The 17775-nt window shown below is 50.3% G+C and overlaps 2 protein-coding genes across 2 annotated transcripts in view; both read left to right on the plus strand.

Annotated features, from left to right (window-relative positions):
- LOC131706985 (major histocompatibility complex class I-related gene protein-like) overlaps positions 1-10890 on the plus strand; it is a 42707-nt gene extending 31817 nt beyond the window's left edge. The window contains exons 3-8 of the mRNA XM_059008989.1: positions 1449-1724; positions 2689-3000; positions 3605-3703; positions 6414-6446; positions 8996-9043; positions 9256-10890. Of these exons, the coding sequence (XP_058864972.1) occupies positions 1449-1724; positions 2689-3000; positions 3605-3703; positions 6414-6446; positions 8996-9042 (767 nt within the window). The 3' untranslated portion in view covers position 9043; positions 9256-10890. The remainder of the gene's footprint in view (positions 1-1448; positions 1725-2688; positions 3001-3604; positions 3704-6413; positions 6447-8995; positions 9044-9255) is intronic.
- LOC131706979 (zinc finger protein 271-like) overlaps positions 1-17775 on the plus strand; it is a 163614-nt gene that overhangs the window by 57903 nt on the left and 87936 nt on the right. The window lies entirely within an intron of this gene.

Consider the following 17775-nt stretch of genomic DNA (forward strand, 5'->3'; position numbering starts at 1 on the left):
TGTGTGTGTTCTCCAGCTCCCTCACTCATGTCTCTGTGTGTTTGTGTGTTCTCCAGCTCCCTCACTCATGTCTGTGTGTGTGTGTGTTCTCCAGCTCCCTCACTCTTGTCTGTGTGTGTGTGTGTGTGTGTGTGTGTGTGTGTGTGTGTGTGTGTGTGTGTGTGTTCTCCAGATCCCTCACTCATGTCTGTGTGTGTGTGTGTTCTCCAGCTCCCTCACTCGTGTGTGTGTGTTCTCCAGCTCCCTCACTCATGTCTCTGTGTGTGTGTGTGTGTGTATGTGTGTGTGTGTGTGTGTTCTCCAGCTCCCTCACTCATGTCTCTGTGTGTGTGTGTGTGTGTGTGTGTGTGTGTGTGTGTTTTTTCCAGCTCCCTCACTCATGTCTGTGTGTGCGTGTGTGTGTGTGTGTGTGTGTTCTCCAGCTCCCTCACTTATGTCTCTGTGTGTGTGTGTGTGTGTGTGTGTTCTCCAGCTCCCTCACTCTTGTCTGTGTGTGTGTGTGTGTGTTCTCCAGCTCCCTCACTCGTGTGTGTGTGTGTGTGTTCTCCAGCTCCCTCACTCATGTCTGTGTGTGTGTGTGTGTGTGTGTGTGTGTGTGTGTGTGTTCTCCAGCTCCCTCACTCATGTCTGTGTGTGTGTGTGTGTGTGTGTGTGTGTGTGTGTGTTCTCCAGCTCCCTCACTCTTGTCTGTGTGTGTGTGTGTGTGTGTGTGTGTGTGTGTGTGTGTGTGTGTGTGTGTGTTCTCCAGCTCCCTCACTCTTGTCTGTGTGTGTGTGTGTGTGTGTGTGTGTGTGTGTGTGTGTGTGTGTGTTCTCCAGCTCCCTCACTCATATGTGTGTGTGTGTGTGTGTGTGTGTGTGTGTGTGTTCTCCAGCTCCCTCACTCATGTCTGTGTCTGTGTGTGTGTGTGTGTGTGTGTGTGTGTGTGTGTTCTCCAGCTCCCTCACTCATGTCTGTGTGTGTGTGTGTTCTCCAGCTCCCTCACTCGTGTGTGTGTGTGTGTGTGTGTGTGTGTGTGTTCTCCAGCTCCCTCACTCATGTCTGTGTCTGTGTGTGTGTGTGTGTGTGTGTGTGTGTTCTCCAGCTCCCTCACTCATGTCTGTGTCTGTGTGTGTGTGTGTTCTCCAGCTCCCTCACTCATGTCTGTGTGTGTGTGTTCTCCAGCTCCCTCACTCATGTCTGTGTGTGTGTGTGTGTGTGTGTGTGTGTGTGTGTTCTCCAGCTCCCTCACTCATGTCTGTGTCTGTGTGTGTGTGTGTGTGTGTGTGTTCTCCAGCTCCCTCACTCATGTCTGTGTGTGTGTGTGTTCTCCAGCTCCCTCACTCATGTCTGTGTCTGTGTGTGTGTGTGTGTGTGTGTGTGTGTGTGTTCTCCAGCTCCCTCACTCATGTCTGTGTGTGTGTGTTCTCCAGCTCCCTCACTCATGTCTGTGTGTTTATCTTCTCCAGGAGTTCACACATGGCAGCACATGTATGGCTGTGAGCTGGATGAGGACGGGACCAAGCGGGGGTTTGATCAGTACGGATACGATGGGGAGGATTACATCAGCTTCGATAAGGACACCCTGACCTGGATTGCTGCCAGCCAGCGTGCTTTCAACACGAAACTGAAGTGGGATGCTAGGAGTGCCATGAATCAGGACTGGAAGGTGTATCTGGAGGGCAGGTGTATCGAGTGGCTGCAGAAGTACGTCCAGTACGGGAGGGAGACTCTGGAGAGGAGAGGTACAGTCACACACACTGCTGCAGCGTGCACTGCTTTTGAGACGAGGCTGACAGGAACACACACACACACACACACTGACACACATGCGCACACACGCACACACTGACACGCACACATACACATTAACACGCACGTACACACAGACACACACTGCTGCAGAGTGCACTGCTGTTGAGATAAGGCTGACAGGAACACACACACACCGACGCACTGACACTCACACAGCAGGATGAACTATTGAGTTATAGCAACTCATTCAAAAGAGTGTCCCAGAAACATCAGTCTGCGCAATCACTGACAACAATCATACCTGTAAAGAAACAATTACAACAGTCATACCTGTAAAGAAATCATTGAATTAAGTTTAGAAAGTGGGGTCTGTGATGCAGCTGTCTTGACTGAGGGGTCAGTCCAAAGGATGTCATCAAAGTGCATTGAGTTTGTAATTGCTCTTCTGACACGGCCGCTATGTTCTGTGCTGGTGGTGCAGCAGTGCAGGGAGCGGGCTTCGGTACAGCAACACTGCACAGGACAGTAGTAGAGGGAAGAGCCACTAGTACTGCCTGGTTATGGAGCAGTGTGCACTGTGACAGCTGTGCCTGATACAGACGCTCTCTCCCTGCCACAGGCGCTCTCTCCCTGCCACAGGCGCTCTCTCCCTGCCACAGGCGCTCTCTCCCTGCTGTGACTCTGCTCTCCCTGATACAGACGCTCTCTCCCTGCAGTGACTCTGCTTTCCCTGATACAGGCGCTCTCTCCCTGATATAGACAGTCTCTCTCTGCAGTGTCTCTGCTCTCCCTGATATAGACACACTCTCTCTGCAGTGACTCTGCTCTCCCTGATATAGACACTCTCTCTGCAGTGACTCTGCTCTCCCTGATATAGACACTCTCTTCCTGATATAGACATTCTCTCTCTGCAGTGACTCTGCTCTCCCTGATATAGACACTCTCTCCCTGCAGTTCCTCCTGCAGTGACTCTGCACCAGAGGAAAGCTCGTGGATCTGCAGACACGGAGGTCCTGTGTCATGTGACAGGGTTCTTCCCCCGCGCTGTGGAGGTGACCTGGGTCAGAGATGGATGGGATCAGCTGGACGAGGGGGTGCAGAGTGGGGAGGTGCTGCCCAACCATGACGGGACCTACCAGCTGAGAAAGATCCTGACAGTGAGCCCTGAGGAGCAGAGGGGACACAGCTACTCCTGCCAGGTGGACCACGCCAGCTTCACTGAGAAACAGAACTTCATCTGGGATCCCAACATGAGGAGTAGCGATGGTAATGAGGGTGATGATGAGTTAGAGAGAGAGGGGGGAGAGGGAGGGAGGGATCCTGACAGTGAGCTCTGAGGAGCAGGGGAGACACAGCTACTCCTGCCAGGTGGACCACGTCAGCTTCACTGAGAGACAGAACTACATCTGGGATCCCAACATGAGGAGCAGCAGTGAGGATAATGACAGTGATGATGAGTTAGAGAGAGGGGGGGGGGGGAAGGAGGGAGGGATCCTGACAGTGACCTCTGAGGAGCAGGGGAGACACAGCTACTGCCAAGAGGACTACAGACAGGGGAGGGGGGTGAGGGGAATCATAGACGTGTTGAGAGGGAGCGAGAGGGAGGGGAGGCAAGGGGAGGAGGAATGAGAGAGATGGAGTGAGTGGAGAGGGAGGAATGAGAGAGATGGAGTGAGTGGAGAGGGAGCTGGACTGTGTGTGGAAGGGAGGGAGGCTGAATCTAGTTGAACTGTTAATGTGCTAAATCAAGAAATCAAGTAGCTGTCATAATTCAGTTGATTCAGTTCAGTGAAGTTGTTCCTGTGTTGATTTGCCCTGGCTGACTGACTGCAGTAAATGAACTCCCACAAACCCTGCTCTGTGTTTGCAGGCGGACCCCTGATTGGGATCATTGCTGGAGTCATAGGGGGTATACTGGCTCTGGCTGCAGTGATCATTGGAGTGGTGATCTGGAAGAAGAGACAAGGAGGTGAGTGAGGGAGGGGGGGAGAGAGGGAGGGGAGAGAGGTGAGAGAGAGGGAAGAGGGAGGGGAAGGGAGAGGGGAGAGGGGAGAGGGGAGAGGGAGGGGAGAGGGGAGAGGGGAGAGGGAGGGGAGAGGGGAGAGGGGAGAGGGGAGAGGGGAGAGGGAGGGGAGGGAGGGCGGGAGAGGGGAGAGGGAGGGGAGGGAGGGCGGGGGAGGGGAGAGGGAGGGGAGGGAGGGCGGGGGAGGGGAGAGGGGAGAGGGAGGGGAGGGAGGGCGGGGGAGGGGGGAGAGGGAGGGGAGAGAGGGAGGGGAGGGAGGGCGGGGGAGGGGAGAGGGGAGAGGGAGGGGAGGGAGGGCGGGGGAGGGCGGGGGAGGGAGGGCGGGGGAGGGGAGAGGGAGGGGAGGGAGGGCGGGGGAGGGAAGAGGGAGGGAAGGCGGAGGGAGGGGGAGGGAAGAGGGAGGGAAGGCGGAGGGAGAGGAGAGAGGGAGAAGAGGGAGGGAAGAGGGAGGGAAGGCAGAGGGAGGGGAGGGGAGAGAGGAGGGGACAGAGGGAGGGGAGGGGAGAGAGAGAGGGGAGAGGATGAGAGAGAGGGAGGGAGTGGAGGGGAGAGAGGGAGCCAGGGAGGGAAGAGAGAGGGGAGGGAGGGGAGAGAGAGAGGGAGGGAGGAGGGGAGGAAGGGAGGGCGTCAGTGAACTGAAGTGCTTTCAGCAGACACACACTCAGTGCGTTTACAACTCAGACCTCAACTGGCTCAGAGTGGATCAGGTGAGAAGATTCTTTCACACTTGAGCACAGAGCTATGCTGGCTCTGGCCCTGTATGCGCGCACATCGCCCCTGAACTGCGGTGTGTATCCGATGATGTCACGTCAACCACCCCTTGAGTGAGACATTCCCCCAAATCACAGAGGCGGAAGAGTTTAAATCTACAAGCCTGTCATTTGTGTCACTCGTGTGTTTCCACTTCTAGGTGGTCGTTGCATGATCATTAAGATTTCATGTTGCTCTGATAAGACACCTGTTTGTTTAAATTTCCAGTCTCTTCTTCAGGGGTGTGTGGACATTTACAGACACGGGTGTTATTGTCTGCATTTACACACGAGTCTCACAGCTCTTCTGTATGTAATGTAACATTAACTCCTGTTTATTTTCTTACTCATGAAAAAGACGTATTTTTGCTATATAACAGAATTTTATCGTTCTCCCCCCAGAGCTCAAGTTTATTCACCAGATCCTAACAGCGCATCACAGAGTATCGATGATACAATTAAAAAACAAAGTCCTTCATGAATCACAAGATTTCCTTCTCGGGGTGAATCCAGCCCTTTGTTTAAAGTGAAGTGTTTTGCACCTGGTGCTCGTGCGCTTGCATACTGTATATTCAAATCCAGGGTTTCCAGAGTCAGAAACTGGGACTTTTCTTCAATTCACTGATGCCATAGCAACTCTGAAGCTATAACAATAACTATTTAAAAATTAAACATTATGTGTTTATTGCAGATCACAACAACTCACTTTCTATATATTGTCATCTGATCAAAAGGTATTAAATATAGAAAAAACTGATTAGAACAAGTAGATGAGCTGTTACCATTTAAACATGTGATCTACACACAACCTGAGTTATTAAACACATCATGCATTACATTGTGTATTATATTTTGAATGTTGCTCACAACCTCATACAACCCAATAAATGACTCTCTTTTGTACTTTAAAAAAAACCCCAAAAAACAATGAATACAAAATAACAAAACCGGGACGATTTTAACAATTTCACTGTTTCTGTCCGGGTAAAAAAATGAAGGCTGAAAACGGGTCCAATCCCAGCTTTCCCGGGGTGTCTGGTAACACTTTCACATCACGGCACTGACGATGGGGGCGTTGCCCACGAGTGTACGTGGCAAACATGAGCCGATGGGGGCCACTGCGTTCACAGCAGAGCAAAAAACAGAGCAAAGCCGTCGCAGAGCCCCCTCTGGAGCAGGACACTTTCAGGACGGCTGGTCCAGTGCCCGCTGCGTTTTACACGATTTAAAAAAAAAAAAAAAAAAAAAAGCTGAGCCAAAGTGGGCTTAACACTAGAAGGACCGGAGATATACTCATACCTAGAAGCCCCGCAGCAGTCTTTCTGACGGCTGTATTCAAAACACTGTAAATAGTATTACGAACGGAGAAACAGTCGGGTGTAATTCTTTTTTTTTTTTTCTTTTTTATTGAGTACGTTACATAAACATCTGAACAACCGAAGCATATATACACATATATATATATATATACATATATGAACATTTATTTTACAAATCAAAACACAAACATGACATCGGTTTACAACATACATATTTATAAAACTGAAACGATAGCAATAAATGACTTTTCAACAGCAGTCTGTTTATTATCAGATGCGCAAAAGCAACTGAACAACATAGATAAATAAACTTAGAAGAAAACATTTTACAGAAGCACACAGCACAAGAAGTTATAAAACTGAGAATATTTAATACATACGGACAGAAAGGTACATGAACGCACAGCCCCATATGTGTTACACGACTGGAGAATATTACATTTGAAAACCAAAAAACGCCAAAGTGAATGCCGCGGGGCTTCTAGTGTTAAGTGTCTTGTGTGAACGGGGTAGCTCGGATTGAAAACACAACTATGAAGCCAGTGAGAATCAGCTCAGTGACTAATCCTGTGTTTTCTTTTCACTCAGGTGCCCAGAAGTCAGACTACAGCAAAGCTCCATGTAAGTACTGGATTGAGAGCTTTTCCACATTGTGCATTTTAAACAGCATCTTATGTGTTTGATTGAATTGTCAATAGGAGGCTCCTGGGATAGTGGCTGCTTATTCCTCTAATTCTGCCATTCAGATCCTACAAACAGTGTGTCTTGTGAAAGACTGTTTAACTAGAAACAAACCATCCCTCTGTGAGTCTGCAGTGTCAGTGAGTCTCCAGTGCTGTGTCTCTGCTCCACAGCGTCCCTCTGTGTGTCTCCAGTGTCAGTGAGTCTCCAGTGCTGTGTCTCTGCTCCACAGCGTCCCTCTGTGTGTCTGCAGTGCTGTGTCTCTGCTCCACAGCGTCCCTCTGTGTGTCTCCAGTGTCAGTGAATCTCCAATGCTGTGTCTCTGCTCCAAAGCGTCCCTCTGTGTGTATCCAGTGTCAGTGAGTCTCCAGTGCTGTGTCTCTGCTCCACAGCGTCCCTCTCTGTGTCTCCAGTGTCAGTGAATCTCCAATGCTGTGTCTCTGCTCCAAAGCGTCCCTCTGTGTGTCTCCAGTGTCAGTGAGTCTCCAGTGCTGTGTCTCTGCTCCACAGCGTCCCTCTGTGTGTCTGCAGTGCTGTGTCTCTGCTCCACAGCGTCCCTCTGTGTGTCTCCAGTGTCAGTGAATCTCCAATGCTGTGTCTCTGCTCCAAAGCGTCCCTCTGTGTGTATCCAGTGTCAGTGAGTCTCCAGTGCTGTGTCTCTGCTCCACAGCGTCCCTCTGTGTGTCTGCAGTGCTGTGTCTCTGCTCCACAGCGTCCCTCTGTGTGTCTCCAGTGTCAGTGAATCTCCAATGCTGTGTCTCTGCTCCAAAGCGTCCCTCTGTGTGTCTCCAGTGTCAGTGAGTCTCCAGTGCTGTGTCTCTGCTCCACAGCGTCCCTCTGTGTGTCTGCAGTGCTGTGTCTCTGCTCCACAGCGTCCCTCTGTGTGTCTGCAGTGTCAGTGAATCTCCAATGCTGTGTCTCTGCTCCAAAGCGTCCCTCTGTGTGTCTGCAGTGTCAGTGAGTCTCCAGTGCTGCTGTCTCTGCTCCACAGCGTCCCTCTGTGTGTCTCGTGTCAGTGAGTCTCCAGTGCTGTGTCTCTGCTCCACAGCGTCCCTCTGTGTGTCTCGTGTCAGTGAGTCTCCAGTGCTGTGTCTCTGCTCCAAAGCGTCCCTCTGTGTGTCTGCAGTGTCAGTGAGTCTCCAGTGCTGTGTCTCTGCTCAACAGCGTCCCTCTGTGTGTATCCAGTGTCAGTGAGTCTCCAGTGCTGTGTCTCTGCTCCACAGCGTCCCTCTCTGTGTCTCCAGTGCTGTGTCTCTGCTCCACAGCGTCCCTCTGTGTCTGCAGTGTCAGTGAATCTCCAATGCTGTGTCTCTGCTCCAAAGCGTCCCTCTGTGTGTCTGCAGTGTCAGTGAGTCTCCAGTGCTGCTGTCTCTGCTCCACAGCGTCCCTCTGTGTGTCTCGTGTCAGTGAGTCTCCAGTGCTGTGTCTCTGCTCCACAGCGTCCCTCTGTGTGTCTCGTGTCAGTGAGTCTCCAGTGCTGTGTCTCTGCTCCACAGCGTCCCTCTGTGTGTCTCGTGTCAGTGAGTCTCCAGTGCTGTGTCTCTGCTCCACAGCGTCCCTCTGTGTGTCTCGTGTTAGTGAGTCTCCAGTGCTGTGTCTCTGCTCCAAAGCGTCCCTCTGTGTGTCTGCAGTGTCAGTGAGTCTCCAGTGCTGTGTCTCTGCTCAACAGCGTCCCTCTGTGTGTATCCAGTGTCAGTGAGTCTCCAGTGCTGTGTCTCTGCTCCACAGCGTCCCTCTCTGTGTCTCCAGTGCTGTGTCTCTGCTCCACAGCATCCCTCTGTGTGTCTGCAGTGTCAGTGAATCTCCAATGCTGTGTCTCTGCTCCAAAGCGTCTCTCTGTGTGTCTGCAGTGTCAGTGAGTCTCCAGTGCTGTGTCTCTGCTCCACAGCGTCCCTCTGTGTGTCTCGTGTCAGTGAGTCTCCAGTGCTGTGTCTCTGCTCCAAAGCGTCCCTCTGTGTGTCTGCAATGTCAGTGAGTCTCCAGTGCTGTGTCTCTGCTCCACAGCGTCCCTCTGTGTGTCTCGTGTCAGTGAGTCTCCAGTGCTGTGTCTCTGCTCCACAGCGTCCCTCTGTGTGTCTCGTGTCAGTGAGTCTCCAGTGCTGCTGTCTCTGCTCCACAGCGTCCCTCTGTGTGTCTGCAGTGTCAGTGAGCCTCCAGTGCTGTGTCTCTGCTCCACAGCGTCCCTCTGTGTCTCCAGTGTCAGTGAGTCTCCAGTGCTGTGTCTGTGCTCCAAAGCGTCCCTCTGTGTGTCTGCAGTGTCAGTGAGTCTCCAGTGCTGTGTCTCTGCTCCACAGCGTCCCTCTGTGTGTCTCCAGTGCTGTGTCTCTGCTCCAAAGCGTCCCTCTGTGTGTCTGCAGTGTCAGTGAGTCTCCAGTGCTGCTGTCTCTGCTCCACAGCGTCCCTCTGTGTGTCTCCAGTGTCAGTGAGTCTCCAGTGCTGTGTCTGTGCTCCATGCTGTGTCTCACTGGTCATGCTGTTGTTTATTTCAGTTTGGGAAGGCTCCGACACTTCGTCTGACACCTCCGCTAAAGCCTGAGGTAAGAGTCAGTCCTGAACACTGAGAGGCTGTGCAGTCTTATTCACAATCACTCGTAAACATGCAGAGATTGAAGGGGAATATTGAGGACAGTTTAGGGTTATATCAGTGGTGTTGTGTGGTTTTGTTCCTGAGCTACATTGTGACTGTGATGACCTCACTGATGACCTCACTGGTCCTCTTTGTTAACGCCCCTTTTCTGTCTCATTCCAGGAGTGTGACTCCACTGCAGAGAGAATCAGCGACTCTGCAGAGATTTCATCTTTTACAATCCTTCATACGCAATACTGCTTTATAGTTTGATTTGATTCCACACATTGCAACTGTGCAAACCAGTAGACAAGGAACCTGCCTCAAAATCAACTGTGTAAATCAGGAAACAACACAAATGATACAATGAGAGGAACAAGAACATGCATTTCTACAACATGACATTATAATGGGATACAGCAAGACGACCCGTTTAACAAGGAGCTGTCATATCCATGCAGGGCTATTGTAGAAACACTAACACTCACTAGTGATATTAACAAGGAGCTGTCGTATTCTATCAGTAAATGAATACGACAGAAATACTAACAGTCACTAATCCTATTATTTATCGACATTAGTAAAGCATTCTAGTTGAACGTTTGTCAAAGTACAGTCAATTCTCATTGAAACAAACTTGTATTGAATTAATTTCCTCATACTACGAATGTTCTGCATGGTCCCAGACAGGTTTAGCAGTCTCTTATTGTAAATCACTCAATAAATATTGCACCACTGACCCAGACAAAGAAAGATGTTGCTGCAGATTTCAACATTCCTGCAAACACTTTCTCAACCATTCTGAAAAACCAGGATCAGTAATATACTGAATCTGGAATCACTATGAGACACACCCTGAGGGATGAGCACAGCAGCTGGGACATGCACATTTCAACTGCAGTTCATTTGCCATGTATACTTTTTAAAAGCTCACTTTACAGCTGTATTGTCAATAAAATGCACAGTACTTTTACATGTATAATACCTTTCATTGTACTGTAATTTGATTTCAGTCTTTAACTTCAATACAAACTCGCAGTATGCATTTGGCTTTAGACCCCTGATAATCAGAGTTACTGATGAGACACATTGTTTCGCTGGTCCCTTGTTTGTATTGATGAGAGTTGACTGTCTTCTCTTTTAGCATTGCTGCATGTATCCTGTTTAAGGCAGACACTGAGTCTGAGTGATTCGGTGTCTTCACTTCAGTTGCAGTTGCAGTTCCCTTGTCTACTGGTCCGGCTTTGTTTATACACCATGCTTATGTTTTTCTCAATCAGAATGTGCTTTTGATAATACTGTAGATAGTTTGTTAAGAGTGTCTCGCTGTACCCCAGTGTCCCAGTCCCCAGGGTTAGTGTACCCCAGTGTCCGAGTCCCCAGGTTTAGTGTACCCCAGGGTTAGTGTACCCCAGCGTCCCAGTCCCCAGGGTTGGTGTACCCCAGCGTCCTAGTCCCCAGGGTTGGTGAACTAGTAAAAGATAAGATGATACAATAGCCCTTTAAATGACATACATTAAAACAAGCCATTTTAAAAAGCCATGACAGCCACACAGAAAGGGACAGGCGAGGCACCTTCATGTAATCAATACATTGTGATGTTCATCAGCCATCAGCTTCGTGTTACACATCACTGATGCAGCAAACCTGCTTCACTGCATTGCAATGAGAGCTGCTCATCACTGCTGTGAAACAGCATTGACCCTCTAGAAACTACATGCAGAGCAGCAGCTCGGCTCTGTGTGGGAGCAGCTGTCAGAGCAGAGCAGTGAGCAGGTGTGGAGAGAGGAGGGAGGAGAGGAGAGGGAGGGGTGAGGGAGGAGAGGAGAGGGAGGGGTGAGGGAGGAGAGGAGAGGGAGGGGTGAGAGAGGAGAGGAGAGGGAGGGGTGAGAGAGGAGAGGGAGGGGTTAGGGTTTGCATCTCCTGATTGTCTTACACGCATGTGGTTGAATGTACCGATGCCTGTAAATCGCTTTCATTTAAATGCTTGAGTTGTACATATTATTATACACATAGATTTTTTGTGAGGGGATAAGTTTAATTTTCAAGGCTTTTCTTTTTTTAGTAATAAGGTTTTGGTTCTTTTTTTAGTCATAAGGTTTTGGTCTCCTATTGAGTGTAGTGCCATTCCAATGGGGAAGCAGCCTCCTCATGATGACACCCAGGGGGACCAGTTGGGGCAGGCAGACAGACAGAGGCTGCTTCACCAGCCTCTCATTCTGCCTTTCACCTGCAGGGGTCCTGGGGTTAAATCCAGCTGCTCCGTGTGTGTGATGATCCCAGCAAGTCCACCCACAGTGGAGCACAGAACACAATCCAGCCGTGTCAGTCTGTGCTTGAGAGAGGCCCAGGACTGAATGAGGGGAAGGTGGGGGGGGCGGGGTCCCGGGTCAGGATTCAGGGTCTCTCTCTTTCTGCACAGAACCTGCTAGTCCTCTGTTAAAATGCATTGAAAAATTGTAATCTGAGGCACTTAACTGATTGGAATAAAGCTATTGAGACTGCAGTTGTCTTTTGGTGTTTATTTTATTTTAAACTATGTCCTGTCCATGCTGCAGCCTGTCCCGTGCACGGCTCTGATAGGAAACATGTTTGTGTGAGTGGCTGCATGAGAAGCTGAAACAGCACCACATTCACAGATCTGCTCAGTTACTGTCACTGGCAATGCTGCAGCACTGATCAGCACCACATTCACAGATCTGCTCAGTTACTGTCACTGTGGCAATGCTGTAGCCCTGATCAGCACCACATTCACAGATCTGCTCAGTTACTGTCACTGGCAATGCTGCAGCACTGATCAGCACCACATTCACAGATCTGCTCAGTTACTGTCACTGTGGCAATGCTGCAGCACTGATCAGCACCACATTCACAGATCTGCTCAGTTACTGTCACTGTGGCAATGCTGTAGCCCTGATCAGCACCACATTCACAGATCTGCTCAAATACTGTCACTGGCAATGCTGCAGCACTGATCAGCACCACATTCACAGATCTGCTCAGTTACTGTCACTGTGGCAATGCTGCAGCACTGATCAGCACCACATTCACAGATCTGCTCAGTTATTATCACTGTAGCAATGCTGTAGCCCTGATCAGCACCACATTCACAGATCTGCTCAGTTACTGTCACTGGCAATGCTGCAGCACTGATCAGCACCACATTCACAGATCTGCTCAGTTACTGTCACTGTGGCAATGCTGCAGCACTGATCAGCACCACATTCACAGATCTGCGCAGTCACTGTCACTGTAGCAATGCTGGCGCCCTGATCAGCACCACATTCACAGATCTGCTCAGTTACTGTCACTGGCAATGCTGCAGCACTGATCAGCACCACATTCACAGATCTGCTCAGTTACTGTCACTGGCAATGCTGCAGCCCTGATCAGCACCACATTCACAGATCTGCCAAGTTACTGTCACTGTGGCAATGCTGCAGCCCTGATCAGCACCACATTCACAGATCTGCTCAGTTACTGTCACTGGCAATGCTGCAGCCCTGATCAGCACCACATTCACAGATCTGCTCAGTTACTGTCACTGTGGCAATGCTGCAGCACTGATCAGCACCACATTCACAGATCTGCTTAGTTACTGTCACTGTGGCAATGCTGCAGGACTGATCAGCACCACATTCACAGATCTGCTCAGTTACTGTCACTGGCAATGCTGCAGCCCTGATCAGCACCACATTCACAGATCTGCTCAGTTACTGTCACGTGCAATGCTGCAGCCCTGATCAGCACCACATTCACAGATCTGCTCAGTTACTGTCACGTGCAATGCTGCAGCCCTGATCAGCACCACATTCACAGATCTGCTCAGTTACTGTCACTGTGGCAATGCTGCAGCACTGATCAGCACCACATTCACAGATCTGCTCAGTTACTGTCACTGTGGCAATGCTGTAGCCCTGATCAGCACCACATTCACAGATCTGCTCAGTTACTGTCACTGGCAATGCTGCAGCACTGATCAGCACCACATTCACAGATCTGCTCAGTTACTGTCACTGTGGCAATGCTGCAGCACTGATCAGCACCACATTCACAGATCTGCTCAGTTACTGTCACTGTAGCAATGCTGCCGCCCTGATCAGCACCACATTCACAGATCTGCTCAGTTACTGTCACTGGCAATGCTGCAGCACTGATCAGCACCACATTCATAGATCTGCTCAGTTACGGTCACTGGCAATGCTGCAGCCCTATTCAGCACCACATTCACAGATCTGCTCAGTTACTGTCACTGTGGCAATGCTGCAGCACTGATCAGCACCACATTCACAGATCTGCTTAGTTACTGTCACTGGCAATGCTGCAGCCCTGATCAGCACCACATTCACAGATCTGCTCAGTTACTGTCATTGTGGCAATGCTGCAGCCCTGATCAGCACCACATTCACAGATCTGCTCAGTTACTGTCACTGTGGCAATGCTGCAGCCCTGATCAGCACCACATTCACAGATCTGCCAAGTTACTGTCACTGTGGCAATGCTGCAGCCCTGATCAGCACCACATTCACAGATCTGCTCAGTTACTGTCACTGGCAATGCTGCAGCCCTGATCAGCACCACATTCACAGATCTGCTCAGTTACTGTCACTGTGGCAATGCTGCAGCACTGATCAGCACCACATTCACAGATCTGCTCAGTTACTGTCACTGTGGCAATGCTGCAGCCCTGATCAGCACCACATTCACAGATCTGCTCAGTTACTGTCACTGGCAATGCTGCAGCCCTGATCAGCACCACATTCACAGATCTGCTCAGTTACTGTCACGTGCAATGCTGCAGCCCTGATCAGCACCACATTCACAGATCTGCTCAGTTACTGTCACGTGCAATGCTGCAGCCCTGATCAGCACCACATTCACAGATCTGCTCAGTTACTGTCACTGTGGCAATGCTGCAGGACTGATCAGCACCACATTCACAGATCTACTCAGTTACTGTCACTGGCAATGCTGCAGCTCTGACCAGCACCACATTCACAGATCTGCTCAGTTACTGTCACTGTGGCAATGCTGCAGCCCTGATCAGCACCACATTCACAGATCTGCTCGGTTACTGTCACTGGCAATGCTGCAGCTCTGACCAGCACCACATTCACAGATCTACTCAGTTACTGTCACTGTGGCAATGCTGCAGCTCTGATCAGCACCACATTCACAGATCTACTCAGTTACTGTCACTGTGGCAATGCTGCAGCACTGATCAGCACCACATTCACAGATCTGCTCAGTTACTGTCACTGTGGCAATGCTGCAGCACTGATCAGCACCACATTCACAGATCTGCTCAGTTACTGACACAGGCAATGCTGCAGCTCTGACCAGCACCACATTCACAGATCTGCTCAGTTACTGTCACTGTGGCAATGCTGCAGCCCTGATCAGCACCACATTCACAGATCTGCTCAGTTACTGTCACTGGCAATGCTGCAGCTCTGACCAGCACCACATTCACAGATCTACTCAGTTACTGTCACTGTGGCAATGCTGCAGCTCTGATCAGCACCACATTCACAGATCTGCTCAGTTACTGTCACTGGCAATGCTGCAGCCCTGATCAGCACCACATTCACAGATCTGCTCAGTTACTGTCACTGTGGCAAAGCTGCAGCACTGATCAGCACCACATTCACAGATCTGCTCAGTTACTGTCACTGGCAATGCTGCAGCCCTGATCAGCACCACATGCACAGATCTGCTCAGTTACTGTCACTGTGGCAATGCTGCAGCACTGATCAGCACCACATTCACAGATCTGCTCAGTTACTGTCACTGGCAATGCTGCAGCTCTGATCAGCACCACATTCACAGATCTGCTCAGTTACTGTCACTGTGGCAATGCTGCAGCACTGATCAGCACCACATTCACAGATCTGCTCAGTTACTGTCACTGGCAATGCTGCAGCACTGATCAGCACAACATTCACAGATCTGCTCAGTTACTGTCACTGTGGCAATGCTGCAGCACTGATCAGCACCACATTCACAGATCTGCTCAGTTACTGTCACTGGCAATGCTGCAGCACTGGTCAGCACCACATTCACAGATCTGCTCAGTTACTGTCACTGTGGCAATGCTGCAGCACTGATCAGCACCACATTCACAGATCTGCTCAGTTACTGTCACTGGCAATGCTGCAGCCCTGATCAGCACCACATTCACAGATCTGCTCAGTTACTGTCACTGTGGCAATGCTGCAGCACTGATCAGCACCACATTCACAGATCTGCTCAGTTACTGTCACTGTGGCAATTCTGCAGCCCTGATCAGCACCACATTCACAGATCTGCTCAGTTACTGTCACTGGCAATGCTGCAGCTCTCACCAGCACCACATTCACAGATCTGCTCAGTTACTGTCACTGGCAATGCTGCAGCCCTGATCAGCACCACATTCACAGATCTGCTCAGTTACTGTCACTGGCAATGCTGCAGGACTGATCAGCACCACATTCACAGATCTACTCAGTTACTGTCACTGGCAATGCTGCAGCTCTGATCAGCACCACATTCACAGATCTGCTCAGTTACTGTCACTGGCAATGTTGCAGCCCTGATCAGCACCACATTCACAGATCTGCTCAGTTACTGTCACTGTGGCAATGCTGCAGCCCTGATCAGCACCACATTCACAGATCTGCTCAGTTACTGTCACTGGCAATGCTGCAGGACTGATCAGCACCACATTCACAGATCTACTCAGTTACTGTCACTGGCAATGCTGCAGCTCTGATCAGCACCACATTCACAGATCTGCTCAGTTACTGTCACTGGCAATGTTGCAGCCCTGATCAGCACCACATTCACAGATCTGCTCAGTTACTGTCACTGTGGCAATGCTGCAGCACTGATCAGCACCACATTCACAGATCTGCTCAGTTACTGTCACTGGCAATGCTGCAGCCCTGATCAGCACCACATTCACAGATCTGCTCAGTTACTGTCACTGTGGCAATGCTGCAGCCCTGATCAGCACCACATTCACAGATCTGCTCAGTTACTGTCACTGTGGCAATGCTGCAGCCCTGATCAGCACCACATTCACAGATCTGCTCAGTTACTGTCACTGGCAATGCTGCAGCTCTCACCAGCACCACATTCACAGATCTGCTCAGTTACTGTCACTGGCAATGCTGCAGCCCTGATCAGCACCACATTCACAGATCTGCTCAGTTACTGTCACTGGCAATGCTGCAGCCCTGATCAGCACCACATTCACAGATCTACTCAGTTACTGTCACTGGCAATGCTGCAGCTCTGATCAGCACCACATTCACAGATCTGCTCAGTTAAAGTCACTGTGGCAATGCTGCAGCACTGATCAGCACCACATTCACAGATCTACTCAGTTACTGTCACTGGCAATGCTGCAGGACTGATCAGCACCACATTCACAGATCTACTCAGTTACTGTCACTGGCAATGCTGCAGCTCTGATCAGCACCACATTCACAGATCTGCTCAGTTAAAGTCACTGTGGCAATGCTGCAGCACTGATCAGCACCACATTCACAGATCTGCTTAGTTACTGTCACTGGCAATGCTGCAGCCCTGATCAGCACCACATTCACAGATCTGCTCAGTTACTGTCACTGTGGCAATGCTGCAGCCCTGATCAGCACCACATTCACAGATCTGCTCAGTTACTGTCACTGGCAATGCTGCAGCTCTCACCAGCACCACATTCACAGATCTGCTCAGTTACTGTCACTGGCAATGCTGCAGCCCTGATCAGCACCACATTCACAGATCTGCTCAGTTACTGTCACTGGCAATGCTGCAGGACTGATCAGCACCACATTCACAGATCTACTCAGTTACTGTCACTGGCAATGCTGCAGCTCTGATCAGCACCACATTCACAGATCTGCTCAGTTACTGTCACTGGCAATGTTGCAGCCCTGATCAGCACCACATTCACAGATCTGCTCAGTTACTGTCACTGTGGCAATGCTGCAGCACTGATCAGCACCACATTCACAGATCTGCTCAGTTACTGTCACTGGCAATGCTGCAGCCCTGATCAGCACCACATTCACAGATCTGCTCAGTTACTGTCACTGTGGCAATGCTGCAGCACTGATCAGCACCACATTCACAGATCTGCTCAGTTACTGTCACTGTGGCAATGCTGCAGCCCTGATCAGCACCACATTCACAGATCTGCTCAGTTACTGTCACAGGCAATGCTGCAGCTCTCACCAGCACCACATTCACAGATCTGCTCAGTTACTGTCACTGGCAATGCTGCAGCCCTGATCAGCACCACATTCACAGATCTGCTCAGTTACTGTCACTGGCAATGCTGCAGGACTGATCAGCACCACATTCACAGATCTACTCAGTTACTGTCACTGGCAATGCTGCAGCTCTGATCAGCACCACATTCAGAGATCTGCTCAGTTACTGTCACAGGCAATGTTGCAGCCCTGATCAGCACCACATTCACAGATCTGCTCAGTTAAAGTCACTGTGGCAATGCTGCAGCACTGATCAGCACCACATTCACAGATCTGCTTAGTTACTGTCACTGGCAATGCTGCAGCCCTGATCAGCACCACATTCACAGATCTGCTCAGTTACTGTCACTGTGGCAATGCTGCAGCTCTGATCAGCACCACATTCACAGATCTGCTCAGTTACTGTCACTGTGGCAATGCTGCAGCCCTGATCAGCACCACATTC

Source organism: Acipenser ruthenus, chromosome 38, assembly GCF_902713425.1.
Source record: "Acipenser ruthenus chromosome 38, fAciRut3.2 maternal haplotype, whole genome shotgun sequence".
Classification (NCBI taxonomy): domain Eukaryota; kingdom Metazoa; phylum Chordata; class Actinopteri; order Acipenseriformes; family Acipenseridae; genus Acipenser; species Acipenser ruthenus.